General features: G+C 34.3%; 1 protein-coding gene across 8 annotated transcripts in view; it reads left to right on the forward strand.

The window, feature by feature from the left end:
* The window catches only part of TNS3 (tensin 3), a 378,141-nt gene that overhangs the window by 333,992 nt on the left and 25,871 nt on the right, over positions 1 to 18,278 (forward strand). For all 8 annotated transcript variants that reach the window (XM_031957264.1, XM_031957267.1, XM_031957260.1 and 5 more), the window contains 4 exons: positions 9,917 to 10,085; positions 11,541 to 12,163; positions 12,847 to 12,933; positions 16,030 to 16,161. In XM_031957264.1, the coding sequence (XP_031813124.1) occupies positions 9,917 to 10,085; positions 11,541 to 12,163; positions 12,847 to 12,933; positions 16,030 to 16,161 (1,011 nt within the window). The remainder of the gene's footprint in view (positions 1 to 9,916; positions 10,086 to 11,540; positions 12,164 to 12,846; positions 12,934 to 16,029; positions 16,162 to 18,278) is intronic.

An 18,278-nucleotide genomic window follows, 5' to 3' on the forward strand; every position in this document is an offset into this window, starting at 1 on the left:
CTTGTGTCAAAAAAATTAATAGAACAGCACAAAATTAAGGTAGGTCTTGTGACTTCACCTATGGTAGCAGTGTTCATGAAAATGCTTTAAGTTTCCAGGGAGGTGGGATTTTGGCTTGAATTTATGCCCAGTTAAACCTTCCCAGGAGTCAAGAGTTTGTAGTTATCTGCAGAATTGACAGCAAATGGTTTTTGTCCAGACTTTTTGTCTGGACATGTTTTAGGTGAAAATTTGATTGTTATATCTTGTGATGACCACCCAGGACACCCCAGAATCAGCTGGAGTCAGAGTAAGCAAAAGTCCTTAATCTTTATTCTTGGTCCCCAGATGCAGGATTGAACAGGATGGAAGCAGATTCTCCGCCACCGCCTTCTCCCTCATCTACCGCCAAGGAGTGTGTCCCTGTTCCTCGCTCGTCTTACTCCACCCCCTAGTCCCTCCTACAATCCTCTGTATATTAGTCATTGAGCCAGTATGGATAGTGGAAAGGACCATTTTCCAAGCATATTCCTAGAGACTATTGTCCAATAAGTAGTTAGCCTCAAGCGCTCAGCAGTCCCAACCTCAGTGCATTCCAATAGTTTCAGTCCTCTACAATATCTAAAAGAGAATATGATATTGATTGAAAGTTTCTTAATAAATTGGAAGTGATTATTTTGAGTGGAAATGGTCTTAAAATATGATGATAGTGCTCCATTTTTCTCATATTCTGAATATAAATCAAGAACTGGAGATGCTGGGAAATAAGACCAATTGAATATAACTGAAATTTCTGCTTCAGTTTATTGAATTAATATTGATATTGAATTGATATTGGAGTTATTAATCAAATGAAACATAATAAACATGAACTTTATTAAATTGTTTTTCTGCTTTTCTCACTATGGATTTAGTATCACTAGTCTCCAACATAGGTATAAAAGAGGATACTTGAAAAGTGTAAGAAAGACCTAGATCCTACCTTTGGAGGATCTTGCTGTCTATTGAGTGGGTGACACATGCTCATAAGCTATTTAAAAAGGAATATATTGTTGTGGCAGAGTTTGTTTGTTTGTTTATTTATTTATTTGATCCAGAGCTGTGATTTTATAGGTTTTGGGAATACCCAGTGAGAAAAATTGCTCTTGCTTGCCATTTCCATATATTTTCCAACTTGTAATCTTAGAGCAACAGTTTTGGAAGTGTGTTGTGTGTTCACAACATGACTAATGTTGAAATATGTTCAGTATGATTGTTCATACATAACATGATTCTGTCTTGGGGAGGGGGAAAGGAAGTAAGGAAGGGAGAAAAAATGGAAAAAAATCTAAAGTAAATGTCAAAAATTAATAAATTGAAAAAAAAAATGTGTTCTGGGACTCCTCTTAAGTCCCCAAGATCCATTCACAGGATCAACAAGGTTGAAACTGTATTCATTAAAATATTAAAACATTTAAATTTCTAATGTAATACATATTATGTACTACATTATGGGTTATATAGACATAACCCACATAAACAAAAAATATCTGGGTCTTCATTGAGTATAAAGAGTTCCTGAAAACAAACATTTTGACAATAATAGCACACCCACATTGTTAGTTGGTTTTTGCTTAAAGCCTTTCTAATGAGGGGGAACTCGCCACTTCCTGTGAAGCATGTTTCACATCTGTGTAGCCTAATTTTAGAAAAATACATGTTTGTTATAGATGGAGAAATCAATAATAGATATTTATATCTAGAGATATCTAAGAGTGAGTGTGTGTGTGTGTGTCTATCTTTCTCTTTCATCTTTCTATTTATCTCAAGCTTAAATTATCTTCTTTCGAATGTTGCTTCTATTTCCATATTCTGGGTTCAAGGGGTGTAAATGTAACCCTTCATCCCTGAAGTAACCTATCATATACATCACATACATATAACCCAGCTAACACATTCTCCGTAAGTCTTGCCTCACTTAGGCTATATTCCCAGTTTCTTCAATTCGTCCTCATAGGGAATGGACTTGAGACTCTTAGCCATCCTGATTGTCCCTTTATTTATCTTCATATGTTTATTAGAACAAAAGCAATAATTCAGCAAATATTTATTAAGCGCCTTCTATGTGAAACTTTTTTTATTGCATCTCATAGATCTTGAGTACTTAACTATTGCAAGACATTATAATAATTGATCTTTATAAATAATTTCCCTGAGTCATGAAGAAAAGATTCAATTATTTTTGCTTTTCTCTGTTTTGGAAGACAAGAGAAATATGTAATATATGTAATATTTTTTTATTCTAGAAAGACTCATTATTTAAAAAATTACCATTGAAAGGGTTAATCTATTAACTTATGAGAAAGGACTTATTTATAAATGCTAGATAAAAAGCATTATTGTAACTCTCTAAAGTGTTGCTAAGGAATCTTTTGACTACTCAGAGAATCAGGCTTTATTTACTGCATTTCAAGCCTAGAAACTGCTTGGGAAACACTCTTTATCAAGAGAATTAGTATTTTCAGTAGCTCCCTGTTGTAGAATTTAGAATTTCCTGTGTAGTACCAGCTAGATGAGACATTCATTTTGTTGCCAATCTGTTTAAAGTTCCCTAAATGAAAATAGAACACTTTAAATAGAAGGAAGCAGGGATCAAAATGAAATTTATGTGTGTATTAGAGAGAGAGAAAAAGAGTCTCTCTCTCTCTCTCTCTCTCTCTCTCTCTCTCTCTCTCTCTCACACACACACACACACATATACATACATACACATACACACACACAGATAGAAATTGAGATAGAGACAGAGAAATATATCCGGAGCTCAAAGGGATATTTGATGATAGCCAATCCAAATCACTTCTTTTACAACTGAGGAACTTGTGGCTCAGAGTTTTTTAGGGATATTCCCAATTATTTGAATCCAAGACCTTTGAAGGTAGAATCCTGGTACACTTTTTCCCATTATCTTTCTCTCTTCTTAAAGCTAATTCTAGTAGAATGGGAGGTCCTACTAAGCTATAAAGATTTCATTTACTAGCCTGGTGATAGACTGCCATCTGAGGACCAGATTACTTTATCAACAGATTGACCACAAGAATTCTTGGATACTGTTGACCAAATCCATCATGTTGATGGAAGGAATGTCCACCTTACTGAAATAGGGGATTGAAATTTAGTGTCTCTAATAGATTAAAGTAGTATAAATCACAACTAGCACAGACTTTTTCTGTGTTAACTCAGTTAATTCAGTTAAATCTAGCATGCATTTAATAAGTCCTTACTATGGGGCCAAAACGATACTAAGTCATCCTTTCCCTTAAGGAATTGAACAGAAACAAAATGTTTGCAGATAAGTAAGCCGCTAAAAAGTACAAAGTAATTTTTGCCTGGAGAGGATGGCAACAACAATTGGGAGAGTCAAAAAAGGCCACACATAGTAATTGGATTAAAAAAAAAAAGGCTCATGTAGTAATCGGAGTGGGGGGGGGGGGGCTAGCATTTACTGAAGCTTCAAGGTAGCATTACCCTTGGAGTTTAGATTACCTTATAATTGATATGGAGATTGTGTAGTATAGTGAAGTTAGAAGCAAAAGACATAAGTTTAAATTCTCTCTCTGACATGTGACATTGGACAAATGACTTAAATACTCTGGGTTTCATTCCCCACCCCCCTTTTTTTTTAATTAAAGGAAGGCATTCTTATGTGATCTTTGTAGATCTTTCTAACTCTAAATCTCGCTGCTCCTTGTATATGGAGTTCTGAGAAATGGTGTTAAAGAAAGACCTAGAATCACTCCTGCCTCCATGTAACCATGAACTAGCAAAACTATATATGCTTTAAGACTCTAAAAAGGCTATCTAATATGAAAAAGGATGGTAACCTGTATTGGTAGAGTTATCACACTTGGGAGTTCCCAATATTCATGAAAGGACAAGTCTATTCTCTACATTTATATAGGGTAGCTAGGTGGTGCAATGGATAGCATGTTGGTCCTGGAATCAGGAGAACTCATCTTTCTGAGTTCAAATGTGATATAAGACCCTTCCTAGATGTGTGACCCTGGGCAAGTCACTTAATTCTGTTTGCCTCAGGTTCTTCATCTGTAGAATGAGCAGAAGAAGGAAATGGCAAACCCCAAAAGGGATCAGCATCTTATATATCCTTTTCCCCCATATACATGGAGTAGACTCAGCCATCCTGATTGTCCCCTTGTTTATATCTTCATTCACTTATTAGAACAAAAGCAATAATTCTCTAGTAGACTGTTTCTTTTGGATCGGGACTGATTGTTTCTGTCTGTTTTTCTCTTCTTTTTTCTCTAACAACTGGTCCAATGTCTTTTCCATAATAAGCTCTCAACAAAGGCTGGTGAAATGTTTGCTGAATTGAATTAAAGGCACTACATATTCCATAGTGGCCCCCAACTTAAGTTAATTTCTGGGTGCCCGGTAAACAGCAGTATGGCAAAGTTCCAGCTTCTTTCTTTCTTTTAAAAATAATCTTGAATTCTGGCTCCCTTTAATTAAGATCCAGTTAAAAATTTACTTCAACAAGAAGCCTTGAGTGATCCACTTTATTGTCAGTGTCTTCTTTGTCGATGCAGAATGATTGCATATCCAATTTGTCCTGCACATACTTTGTACAGTTGTTTGCCTATAGTGTCCTCCATTAGACTGTGAACTTTTTGAGGGCAGGGACTATTTTTTTTTTTAACCTTTCTTTGTATCCTCAACAGTTAGCACAGTGCCTGACACATAATAGTTGCTTAGTGTATATTTATTGACTGGATCCTCAGGTTTGAGGTACCTCTTTAAGAAAAAAAGCAGATAGAAAACAATTTAAATTCTTTCCACAAAATTTCACACAGTAAATTGGATGAAAAAAAAAATAGATCTTTTGGAAAAGCTTTTTTAGCCTTGGCCTGAATAAAGATACCAAGAGGAGCAGGAGCAGAGAAATGGCTGTAATAGAAATTCCTGAGATTCCCAGGTGTGGGAGGGAGAGATGAAACCCCTCTTGATTATCTCCACATGGCAATTACTGGGCTGGGGGCAGAGCCATACACGGGAGGGGAAAAAGTGAAGCTAAAGAAATTCAGGATTGCTTGGTGAATACTGAGGAACTTGTGCTTTCCTCAGACAGAGCTGGAGAAAACTATGAATACCACTCCTGTAGCAGCAGAGAAAGGAAAATAACCGCTTGTGTGTAATGTGGCTTTGTAGTGAGGGGAAAAAACCCAACCCAACTAACTATCTGTTAAAGGGCCCAAGATCTTATCCAATCAACCCAGCCTGAACAGAGTACAAATTATTCTGAGTGAAGCATCTCGTTAAGGTCTTTAATCCTTCCTATGGAATGGAAACTAGCCCAAAATAATGGATTCTGTAGACCCAAGGGACTGTTTAAGAAAAGTAAGAGAAAACCAGAACCACAGGATAAATTAGGGCGTGCACAGAAAGCAATCTATTTATTTATTTATTTATTTTTCAGAATTTCAATAGTATTTTTTTTTCAATTACATATAAAAATAATTTTCAGCATTCATTTTTGTTTCAGAAAGCAATTTAAATGTATTGACTTAGAATATTTTCCCCACTCTCTTTAATTATCCAGAGACCCCCAAAAAAGATAAATGGTGGGAAGAACTTTAATATGGAAAAATTATTTTCTTCTATCTTTCTTCTTTCTTTCATTTGAAGCTTACAGATTATTTCTCCAGATATATCAATTCTGGCATATCAGATAGATTTTACCTCGCCTGTTAAATTTTACCATCAAAGACTCAGATATCTTGTGACCTTTTTAACTCATAAAATTACATTATCACTCTTTGAGCTGCATATGTATCTTCCATTACTATAGCCACTGTGAATTAGGGAAATTTTTATTTTCCCTAAAACAATAGTGAACTAAAAAAAGTTGTCAGTAAACATTTCTTGAATGTTGTTGTTTTGTTTGTCATTTATATTTGTTAAATAGAAAAAAAAATTAGAAGGAAGAAAATTTTTGATGATGTAGTGGAAAAAATAGGAGACCTTATTTATATATTGCCTGGGTATATAGAAAATTATGTTTAATCCTCTCCCTAGTGTTTCAGCTATCTGTTGTCATGACCCATTTAGTCTCATTATTTTCCATTATTTTGAATCACTGTTTTCCAAACTCTGAGCCAAAGCTGTTGTTGAAGCATTCCAAGAATTCTTAATCCCTGGAGCAAAGGCCCCCAGGAAGTCTGCGTTGAAAATACCGAATGTGACAGTTACCATGTTGTTCTAAATTATATAATATGAAAAGAACCACTTTTTCATTTCCGCATCTGAAAAAAATATACTTTACTAGTTATGTATTCTGTATCATAAAGCCAAGACTAAATTTACAAATCAGAGTGCTATATATGTTACCTTCTAGCCACTTTCTATTTTGGTCCCATAAAGGGCCAGAAACCCAGCAACTCATAAGACCACAGTTTGAGAGCTGGAAAAACACTAAGGTATTCCTTCTTCCTTTTGGACTTATCAGTTAAAATCCTATATCGACATCAACTTGCTACTTACTTTCAATAAATTATAATTTCTGTTTCTTTCTTTGCTACTTAAGGAATCTGTGTAACTATCTAAACCTCTGATTGAGACATAAGACTTTGCAACACAGTCAACCCTTTTCATCTACCTTTTGCTAGGATGCTCTCTGATCCAGTGGCCTTGTCTCAATGTCCTTCTTTGTAATTATTCTCCTAGCCCCTTTTACCTTTAGAGAAATTCTAGGTGATATTGTATAATCTGCTGCTGCCATAGTAGTGTTGTTGTTTTGTAGCATGTATTTGGTCATTCTTTGTTCCAGCCTGATTTTACATGCCTAAACTGTGAAGCTTTTTGTAATGTCTTAGCTCAATCACTGTTCACTAAGTTGTTAACATTATGGAAAAAAAAAAAAACTCTCTGAAGTACTCTACAAGTGTCTGTAACTTCATAGGTAAGGATATAACTTTCATTAATATATATGCCTACCCAATGTAGGTCTTTTTTATACAGACCCAAAATTTTGCAAGCGTATTACTGAAAGGACTAGCACACTTTCTCATGTTCAGTTAGCATTGCATGGATTCAGTTGGAGAGCAAAAGCTGTCCATCAGTTCTCAGTTTTACTCTTAAAAGCCATTTTTTCCCATTCCCACAATTCTTTGATGTTATCTTATAAACTATTTTCTTTTGTAATTTCTTGAATCTAATGTGCTATGGCCCACTTATATTCACAATGAACCTATCTAGTCATCTTGATCTGTGTCTGGCCACTGGACTCAGATGGCTCTGGAGGGAAAAGTGTGGCAGGTGACCTTGCACAGCTTCCCTCCCTTAAATCCAACTCACTTGCAAGTTATGGCATCATGTCCCTAATGTCATGGTCCTCTTCGAGAACAAAGGACAAACAGCAATAGCCTATATTCACAATGAATATCCATTGCTCTCAATTTAAGTACTTCCAAGATTTAGTGTTTCCACAAAAAAAAAAAAAAAAAGACTTGATCAATACACAGAAAAAATTAGGATGTTTATTAAAATACTCACTGACATCAGGAAACATAATTACTCTCTCTTTATAATGACCTTTATAATCTCAGAAAATATTTTTTCTGATTACATTATATTTATTGTATGCTTTATATTAAACTGTTTTTTATATCAAAAAAGAAGACAGCCATTTTAATTCTAGATTTTGAAGTTCAGATGATAATGGTGGCCATGTGCAAAAAGCTATTCATGTTTGAAAGTGTATCATTTCTTAACCTCTTTGATAGTTTGATAGTTCTGTGATTTGCTTCAACAGTCTGGTTTCATCTTCTCTTGATGGTTGAGCAACTTTGAGGGATGAGTGCATAATGATGTACATTCCATTCAAATTGTACAAAACTGGATAGTTTTAGAAACTACTTGTTTTAATGATTATGTCATTAAAACTTCCTTTAGCTATAATTGCTATTTTATAAACTTAGAAAATATATTGCTCTTTATATTTGGAGGATTCAGTAATAATTGGATGTTGTTTTCTTTTGTTTTAATTTGACATCTGTACACTTTAATCCTAAACTCATCTGTGGAGGGAGAATAATGTAGTTGAAAATACGTGAAATGTGCAGCCAGAGGATGCTTGTTTTATTTCCTACATTCCTATAACCTTTGCTAGTTTGAGAAGGTGATTCAATTTCTCTGGGCTTCATTTTCCCCACCTGTAAAATAAAACTGATAAATTAGAGGTCTTGCAAGATCCCTTTGAGGTTCACCTGAAAGGTTACTGAAATTTGAGGGTCTTGTATTCAGGGAAGGATCAGCATTTACAAGATTTATTAAATTTATGAGACTGTGTTTCATTTAGGCAAATAACATTCAGATGAAATGGTAGTATTTTTCAACTAGTAAAGTATGACTGTGTTTATTATAGCACCCATTTTCTGTGGTACAGAGTTTAACCTGTTTCTAAAACCCCAGAAAAGAAATTGTTCTTTAAGAGGAATAAAATGGTTAAGAATAGAAATGGGACAAAAATCAGATTAGTCAGTTTTGACCAATTCTTTATAACTCCATTTGGGGTTTTCTCCTCAAAGATACTAGAGTGATTTGCTGTTTCCTTTTCCAGCTCCTTGTATAGATAAGGAATTGAGATAAATAGGGTTAAATGACTTTCCCAATGTCACACCGCTAATAAATATCTGAAGCCAGATTTGAACTCAAAAAAATATGTGTTCTTGACTTCAGGGCCAGCACTCCATTCCACTGTGCCGCCTAGCTGCCCATAAAAATAAGATTAGAAATTACAGAAAACTGTGTAAAATGTACTTGTAGATCTCTTTCAGAAAGAAGCCTTTTGTTGGTCATCATTAATCTGGCTTGAGTAAAATGAAATTTGAATCTTTTCACTGTAATTTTGCATAGAATTAGATTTTTCAGAGTTTATATTTAGAAATAAATTGCTGCCAATGTTCCTGACACTTCATTTTGTAAATTGAGAAATCTCCTTAAGCTACCCAAATAATAGAAATCAAATTTAATTTCCATCCAAGAAGCAGCTTGAAAAGAAGCCAAATGAATCAATGACACGATGTGCTCATATTTTTCTCTTGTCTACAGAGTTGGGGGATGGAGGAATAGGAGAAAGATAGGAGGAAAAGATATTTTTGTAGAACAAAGAATCCTAAGTTTAGATTTTTGGCTTCAAGATTTACAAGTATATGACACTGGGAAATTTCCCATTGAATCATAGAGTTGCAAGGGATCTCTAGGCCTATTAAGGCCACACATTACCAAGAATCCTCTCTACAATATCTTCCCAAAGTGGTCATTGGGTCTCTGGCTATAAAAACCTCCTGTGTCTTGCCTAAGGTTGCTCATTGTACATTTCCACCTCTTTCTTAGTGAGGAACTAGGTTTTTGTTGTTTTTTCTATCAGGTGATCTGGACAACTTCTACTAATTACTCTTAGTTTCTAGGCTAAGCTAATAAGATTTATTTCAGTCATTTTTCCGCTAATCTTCACTTTGCTCATCAAAACAGTGAGAGTAATATACTTTGTCGCCTCTAAAGTACAATACAAATGTGAGTTACCTTCTGGAATCTTAGGAGACAAAAGTAAATAAAGCATATACCTGGAAATAGGATTGCCGTTCAACATAAATGATTTTCTCTCTATTTTGAAATTGGGCAAGTCTGTTAACTGAGCATATATTTTTTTCACTTAACTTTGTGTAAATATAAAGTGACCAGTTGAACAAGAAGCACCTCTTTCTATGTACCATGTTTTATTTGGCTAATACATCTGTGGGCTTCATAAAGTTGCTAGAATGTCAAGTATAATTTAAAAGGAATTATTCTAAAAGTATAGTCCACTTATTAAGGAAATTTTCCTAACAACTTTGACTAAAGTTTTTTTGTATTTGTATTTTTTTTTTCTTTTATTTTGTAGAACCTCGGAGTTACACTGAAGGCCTTAATCACTCAGTGGTGATGTCAGACAGCCCAATTGGAACAAACCCTGCTCTGTTTCGGTCTGAGAGGCCAACAACTCCCTGTCAACGGACTTTTCCATCTGCCTGTACAGCTTCAAGCAATAGTCCTCTCCAGAGAGGCGAGAGGTAGGCAGAATTTGTTGGCAACTATCACTTTTTCCTGTTAAAGAAATGGACTTTTGAGTGAGTTAGGAAATAGAGGAATTGCATTACAAATGCCTTTTTTTTTCTGAATGTATTCATGAGCTAAATAATAAACTAATTTAAGCTAAGAACTTTTATCTCCTCAGAAGACTTTTGTTATCAATTACATTATATAATAGTTCATTACTAAAATCTGTCACTGAAATATTAAAAGTGAATTTGGGGAAATTAGTGGCAGCACACTACTTTGAACATGACTCAGAGGACTTAATTAAAATTTTATTCTATGGGGGCTGTGAGCATGTGGCTAATTCCTACACGTACCATTTATCTTTATTATCTTTCATGACCAAAGACTTCAATGGAAACAGAATAGGACTTCTTTTGGAGCTTGGCCAAATTAGAACAATTAGCCATTTTAGCAGAGAGATCAGACCTCTTGCCTTGGCAAAGGTGAATAGAGTAAAAAGATTGCTAGGGTAGAGATCAGGAAATTTGGAAATTATCCTGGCTACCACTAAGCCCAGGCAAGACACACATGAAATAGAAAATTGTGCAACAGTTTTTAAAAGATGTAAAATGAGGTAGTTTACTTCTCAGCCTACCTTACAGAATCATATGAGATTATATTCATTCACTAAATGAATCAGCAAATGCACAGTAATAACCTGCATAATTATCACCTAAAAATTAATTAATTAATTAATTAATAATGGGGTATCTCTCCCCATCATCTCAGCCTCCAAGAATTTACAATCTGAAAATAGTAACAAGAAATTGCACAAAAATTAGCATGGCACATCATATTTTACTGGGGTTTATTAAAACTACAGGGGATTATGGGAATTTAAAAAAGAAAGGTTACCTTCTAGATATGAGGATCAAGGAATATATTTTAGAGAAAGTACATACCAAGGTAAAGCTTAAAGGAGTTGTGGGATTTTAGCAATAGAAGTGACCAAGGCAGAAGGAATGTCTGAGCCAAATTTTTGGAACTAGGAAAGTTTGGTTATGTCTTAGAAGCCATAAGTTTCTCTAGAGCACAGCGTACACTAATAGACAAATATGGGAAGGTAAGCACTGGTCATATTATAGACAGAATTAAATGCCAGACTAAGGCATTTGGACTTTATTCCATGATGATGGAGTCTTTGGAGGATTTAATTGAGGGGAATAATATTAGAGCTACATTTAAGGAAGATTATGACCAAAAACTTCTTGACACTTATATTTGTCCAAAAATAGAATAGGCTGCCTCAAGAGGTAGTAGTCATTTTCCTTAGAGTTTGGTTGTTTGAGTATATTACTATGATGAGGATTCCTTTAGGTCACTGAGATCCCTTCCAACATTCAAATTCTGTCAGTTCATTTTTCCACTGTATGTGTGCTACCACATTTTCTTCATTTAACCACTTCTTTTGTTTTCTTTTCAAATAGTTCATCCACAGCAGAGCACCAATGGCTAGAGAGCAGTCCCAAATCTACTCTTTCACCACAACTGTCAATGATGGGGAGTAGCCGACCCACAGGCTTTCTTTTGGGTTCAGAGTTTTCCAGTCCAGTGCCAGATTCTTCACTCTTGTCTCATTTCCCACCTTCGGAGCTGCAGGTTTCTAATCTAAACCATCATGAAAACTCACCAGCAGAACAGTCCCAAGAAATTCTGGCCAACCCAAGTGGCCGGACCTTCCTAAACTTTAGCATACAGCCTGACGAGAAGCCAGGAACCTTACTGACTAATTCCAACGGAGCATCTAAACCACCCATTGCCCCACTGGCAGGAGTTGTCGACAATGGCTTCTTGCCCCATACTTTTCTCACTGTGGCCCCTGGACACAGCAGTCAGCACAGTCCAGTGCTGCAACATGCAAGCTTATCCCTGCATTCACAGCCTCCCCTTCCTGAGAAGAAGAGGACATCTGAAGGAGACCGCTCTTTTGGCTCCATCTCTCCATCTTCCAGTGGCTTCTCCAGCCCCCATAGTGGGAGTACAATCAGCATCCCTTTCCCAAATGTCCTTCCAGACTTTTCTAAAGTTTTAAGTACCTCCCCCTTGCCAGGTAGGTGATATTATTTTGTATCAAATAATCAGTAATCTCTGCACACTGGGTATGACTTACAGCTGAGTTTAATTAGGTTTTTGTAAAGACAACTTGAATGTTTATTAAAAACAAAAATGACATTTTTGGCTTTTGTGTAAATTGGTCTTAAAAACCCTACAGACCAGATTACTTGGAAACTTTGGGACAGTGTCCTATGGATAATTCTTGTTCTGGTGCCAAACCACCAGCAAAGTGTGATGAAAAATACCTTCTATTAACATATTCTGACTTCTGCATGTCAACAACTTTTATTCATAGCAGGCATAAGAAACACAGATTTTGCTAGACATTCCATTTGCCTTTCAGGCAAAATCACCCTCCTGCTGAGTTCCATATTTAAAAGGAGAATATAAGTGCATATTTTCAAGTTTTATAGCTTCAAAAAAGCTTTTTAATGGTCTTTGCAAACTCCTAATTAAAGTATCCTGGTTTGTTTATTTTATGTTCTTAAAATATTTCATACATCCCCCAAGGTTCTCATTTGAATTGTGGTTTTCTTTCCTCCCCCTTCCCCCTACTGCCTCCACCACTCCAGTGGTTGAACTCCAAATTCCTAGTTAATCAGAACCTTACTGACCCAGGCGAGAAGTTACAGCAGGAAATGACCTTTGCAATTACTACTTTCTAATTTTGTTTTGCAGAAAATCCAACTGATAAACATGTGACTGTGAAATTTGTTCAAGACACATCCAAGTTCTGGTACAAGGCAGATATTTCAAGAGAACAAGGTATGGCATTAAAAACAAGAAATACCAAATACATTTGAAATATCTGGTATCTAGAGCCTAGCTTGATTTGTAGCTACAGGAAAAGGAAAGAAAAGTTTTAGCCTATGAGCATCTGAAAAGCAAGTTAGCATTTCTTGATGTGGATTTAATTAGACTTAGTTTAATTAGAATGCGGACTACTTTTTATTATGCTACCTTAGGGGAAAATGTTATTATCTTTAAATTTTTATGAGAAAGCTTAGCACTAATGAGAAAGAGAAAATGTGGCATGAGCAGTAGGCAAATATGCACATGATGTGCAGGTCTTTACCCCATGAACCAGTCTATGAATTCCCCAGGAGACCCTGAGACCTTCTAACTTTTGAGGCTAAAATAGCTAATTACTATGGATCTGTGGATTCATTTCTATCCCTTTTCAGGTATATCTCTACCAAATTCTTCATTTATATCTTGACCAGTTTTTCATTAACTCTTTTTTTTTTTTTTTAAGAGAAAGAAGAGATGCAGAAAAGAATATTATCACTTTTTAATTTATCATATGCATTTGTTTTATTATTGGCACATGAGCTAATTGGAAATATGGGGATATATCCCCAGCAGATCCATACATGCTTGAAGTTCAAAAGGTTTATGTATAAGTATTTTTAATAAAGGTGTGGATTTGTTATCTTGACACCTTGCATTTGTGCATTCATGTGGCAGGGAATGCTGGGGAGTAAAAAGAGTCCTGCTTTAGACATCAGAACACTCGGGATTATAGAATCATGGGATCATAGACTAAAAACTATAAGGAGTGTCAGAGGCCATCCAATTCAACCACCCCATTTCACAGATTAGGAGGGAAGCCCATCACACAAATATTAAGCATCAGAGGTAGATTTGAACTCAGACCATTGCTCTTTCCATTGAATCATCTCCTAGCTTTGATATTTAAATGGCAAGGTTCATGCTCTTAATTTTCATTTTCTTAATTTGTAAAAAAGAGAAAATGCTTCTAATAGTCATATGTAATTCACAGAATTATTTTCTGTATGAACTTGAGTGTGTGTAAGTCATTTTTCAATTGTGGAATACCATATAGATGTATTTTTTTTTTAATCTAGTAGATTATTTGTAGTTTTAGCTCAGCTTACTTTTTAAAATTTAAAAATGTTAGTATTAATAAGATTTTCAACAAAAGAAGGAAATCCTATTTTTACTCAGACTTTTGTTTGCTTCCCATGTGCTTTGGATCATCTTATATGGAGAACCATTAAAAAGATAGTGACTGTATTGAGACAAAATGTTTTCTTGAGTAAAGGTGATTTAAGAAATTCATTTAAAATTTTTATTTTATGGTTTTACTCTTCAAAGTATTTCTGATGAAAGAAAATCATTCTAAAATCATACCATAATCTTTCTAGTAGCTCGTACAATAAACCTCTCTTCCCTTTTCTTCATTTTCATGCAATTCCAGATTAAATAAATAAAAAAAGAAAAATTTAATACTATTTATTTTATAAAGAATAATATACATAAATGTTATTATTTATATATTATAAATTTTCTTTATTTCAGTAAAAAATATATATTATTCTGATATTGATTTTTTATTATCTATCAACTATCATGGACTATACAGTATGATTAGCATGAGGTTTAGCTACAACTTCCCACTTTTTATGTGTTATCTCTTAGTTTACTTTAGGCAAATCGGTGGATAAGAAAGAGAAAGTTTCCATTCTAAATCTCTTTCCTTCTGACTTTTCAAGGACTAAAGTTTGTGGGTAAAGAAGGCGATTTTGAATATCTTTCAAAATCTGGCCTGAATCAAGGCGTTTGCAGACTGTAAACCTCATTATTGGCTCTCTGTTCAGCATGCTGTGATGAGAAACTTGAGTTAAATCATCCTCCCCCCTCTATCCATCGTAGACAGTCCTTGTGAGTTTTAAATATTTGAGTTAAAGGTCCAACATATGTTTGGTAGAATTTTTTATTTCTGAATAATACTTAATGTTGGTTAAATGGCTTATAAACTTGTCTAAGGAATAGGGCCAAAGTATCATATGCTCCATGCTTTATTGTACAATTTGGAATAGGTATTTTTATGTGTCTATATATTTTAAACAATTCCCCCCTTCTAAGATGAGAAACATATCTTCTCCTTTCATCACTCCTGTTGCTTTTTCACCTGAAAGCATTGCACATACTTCAATATTTTTGATCACATCTTCTCATTAAAAGGCAGTGTATTTTGGTGTAATGTGACTGAAGTAGGAATCCACTCTACTCTTGTTTCATGGCACAAGAGAGAAGAAAATTATAGTTACTACAGAACAGCTGAAATATGGTGAACTGAAATTGCTCTAAAAAGGAGTAAGTGAAATTACACTAAGAAAAACAATGGTGGGAAAATAAATAGAAAAATTATAAACAGAACCATCCAGTCAAAAATGCCACATTTTTGAAGTTAATAATGGACTGATTTTCAATCTATATGAAAGAAGATGGAGGATATAAATCTTGAAAAAAAATCCTGATCATTATTATTAAGCAAAATTGAATAGAAAATATATTAAAAATGATTGACATATGCCCATTTTCCTTTTCTATAAAATGTTTGAGGCTTTATGCACACACATAAAAAGGGGTTCTTTGGTGAAAGCATGAGAAGGACATTGGCAACTTATCGCAAAGGACATTTTTCAACCTACTATATCTTTTCAATCACACAACTATCTGGAATGTGTGAAGCACTAGTTCTCAAACTTTTGGATCTCAAGACTTGTTTATGATCTTAAAAATTATTGAGGATGTTGTTTATGATCTTAAAAATTATTGAGGATGAGAACAAATGGCTTTTGTTTATGCAGATTATTATATTGATATAGACATTTATGCTATAAATAGAAATTCAGTTTAATAATACAGTAGTGCTATGTTGACATAACATCTTAATAAAAACAATTATTTTCCAAAATAAAAAAAATAAATAAATAAATAAAAAGGAGTAAGTGAAAGGATCATTGCTCATGGTGTAATGGTGTCATAAAGAAAAGACTTTTTATCTGTGACCGCCAACATGTGTTTCTTTATTCCTTCCTGTGGTCCCTGCAGCTATTGCCATGCTGAAGGATAAAGAACCGGGTTCGTTCATTGTTCGGGACAGCCATTCTTTCCGGGGAGCCTATGGCCTGGCCATGAAAGTTGCTACGCCTCCTCCTTCAGTTCTGCAACTTAATAAGAAAGGTATTGTGTACTCTTTTACAAAGGAAAAAGTTATGTAGGGTAACTTGGGTGGTGGGGTCTAAGGCTCTGACTCATGTGGAAATAATTACACCATCTAAAATCTTTGTCTAGCTCAGAGCCAGTCAGATCTCATGATTAAATCCAGTGTCCTTTTCATTATCTGTTGGTTTCTTTTCTCTAAGGTAGAGGATTTAGTATTTTACTTTTAACATTTCTAGAGGATTTATTTAGATTTGTATTTATTTTATTGAAATAGCTTTAGATTTATTCTTTATCTGCACTGATAATATGTTTTCATAAATCTAAACTTTTTTCCCCTATATAGTCTCAGTTTATCCATATCTATCTCACTTCTAAGCAGCAAGAATGAGATTTTCTCCAAAGATCTATCTTCTAATATATAATTGGAGATATAATTCTAGGAGATAATCATGGAGCCTAAGTTCTCCATGTTTCCAAATAGTGCTCAAATATATTTCTATTATTCAAATAGTATATACCTATAAACCTCCAACATTTAAGGACCGAGTTTTACCAAGCACTACAGACAATGATTTTAATTCCAAAAAAGAACCTTTACTTGGCTGGAATGAGTGAATAAATGAAAAGCATTTACTGTTACTACATTAACCTGTGGGGACACCAGTACAGAAATAGAGACAAATCCACCAGATTACATTCTAATAGGGAGAGACAACACATAATAGAGAGTTTTGACCAAGAAGAGGTGTTGTAATTAAGAAATTTAGAGGTTAGATAGTAGAATTACAGGAATTTTCAGTAACTAAATAGAGTATAAAAACAGCAGCAGGGCAAAGTTTTAAAATGTGGGCTTTGGAAAGGCTCTTATAATTGACTGGACATTGGAAAGCATAAAAGCATAATCTGGAAATGCATGCAACTATATAGGTAAGTTTTTACTCATCCTTCCTGATACAATAACAAACCAAAGATACTCTTTTGACCAACACTCTTATTGGTAGGGGATCAAGAAATGCTTCATTAGGTGAAAGGAGGTTGGAACTCTTGAAAAATGTCTAATATTTTGATAGCTAATAATAGAGGTACTACACTTGGGAGCTTCCTAGGTTGAGGAAATAGAATGAAGAAAAGGTACAGAGACAGAAAAATTAGGCAGACTTTGAATAGAGGTATTATGGGAGATGACATGTGAAAGGGCATTTAAGCCCTTAAATATTATTAACTCCTCACATTTCTTAATACATTATGGCTTATAAACTACTTTCCTAAAAAAAACAACCCTAAGAAGAAGGTGGTATAAGTATGTAAGTATTATCTGGGCATCTAGAACATTACGTTCTTAGTGCCGAATAAATATTAGTTAGATTGAATTGATTTGACTTGAAATGTGCTGGATAATGATTTTTATATTGAGCAAGAATAAGGATTAAGTTGTGGAAGGATGATGATTATTTTTTTATCCCAACCAATGTAAAGAAATACAATTTATTTATTTACTTTCCTGAAAAGAAAACATTTTTATACAAGTGAAGTCATTAATTGTTTTTTAATTTTAAAGCAAATTTGAGATATAAAGTATGCGTGTAAACATACATATATATATATATATATATATATATATATGGAAATGTTAAAAATTTATAAATTTAATTCAGTCATCAGTGAATACATTTTCAAAGAATATTGACAGCCTTTTTTCAAATTCTGTATTTATATATGTTGTCTCCCCATTAGAATATAAGCTTCTTGAGGACACAAATAATTTTTGTTTTTTCTTACGTGCCTACAGCTTAGCACAGTACCTTGTACAGAGTAAGCCTTTAAGAAATGCTCATTGATCGATGATGGAGGGGAGAGAGGGAGAGAGAGTGGAAACACATTATAAATAATCATTTGAAAAATGTACAACCTCTTTAATGACAAGTTAAAGTCATTTTGGTTCTACAATTTTGTACCCATCACACTGGCAAAAAAAAATGGAAAACAGCCTAACTCATTGCTGGTAGGAGTGTAAAAAAAACCAGATACTGTACTTGCAAACTTGTAGAAACTTTAAAGAGCAACCTAGGTGTATAAAATACAGATTTTTAAAAAATAATCCGATTCTTTGACCTAAAAATGCATAGTAAAGAAGC

The sequence above is a fragment of the Sarcophilus harrisii genome, chromosome 1 (assembly GCF_902635505.1).
Source record: "Sarcophilus harrisii chromosome 1, mSarHar1.11, whole genome shotgun sequence".
In the NCBI taxonomy this organism is placed as follows: Eukaryota; Metazoa; Chordata; class Mammalia; order Dasyuromorphia; family Dasyuridae; genus Sarcophilus; species Sarcophilus harrisii.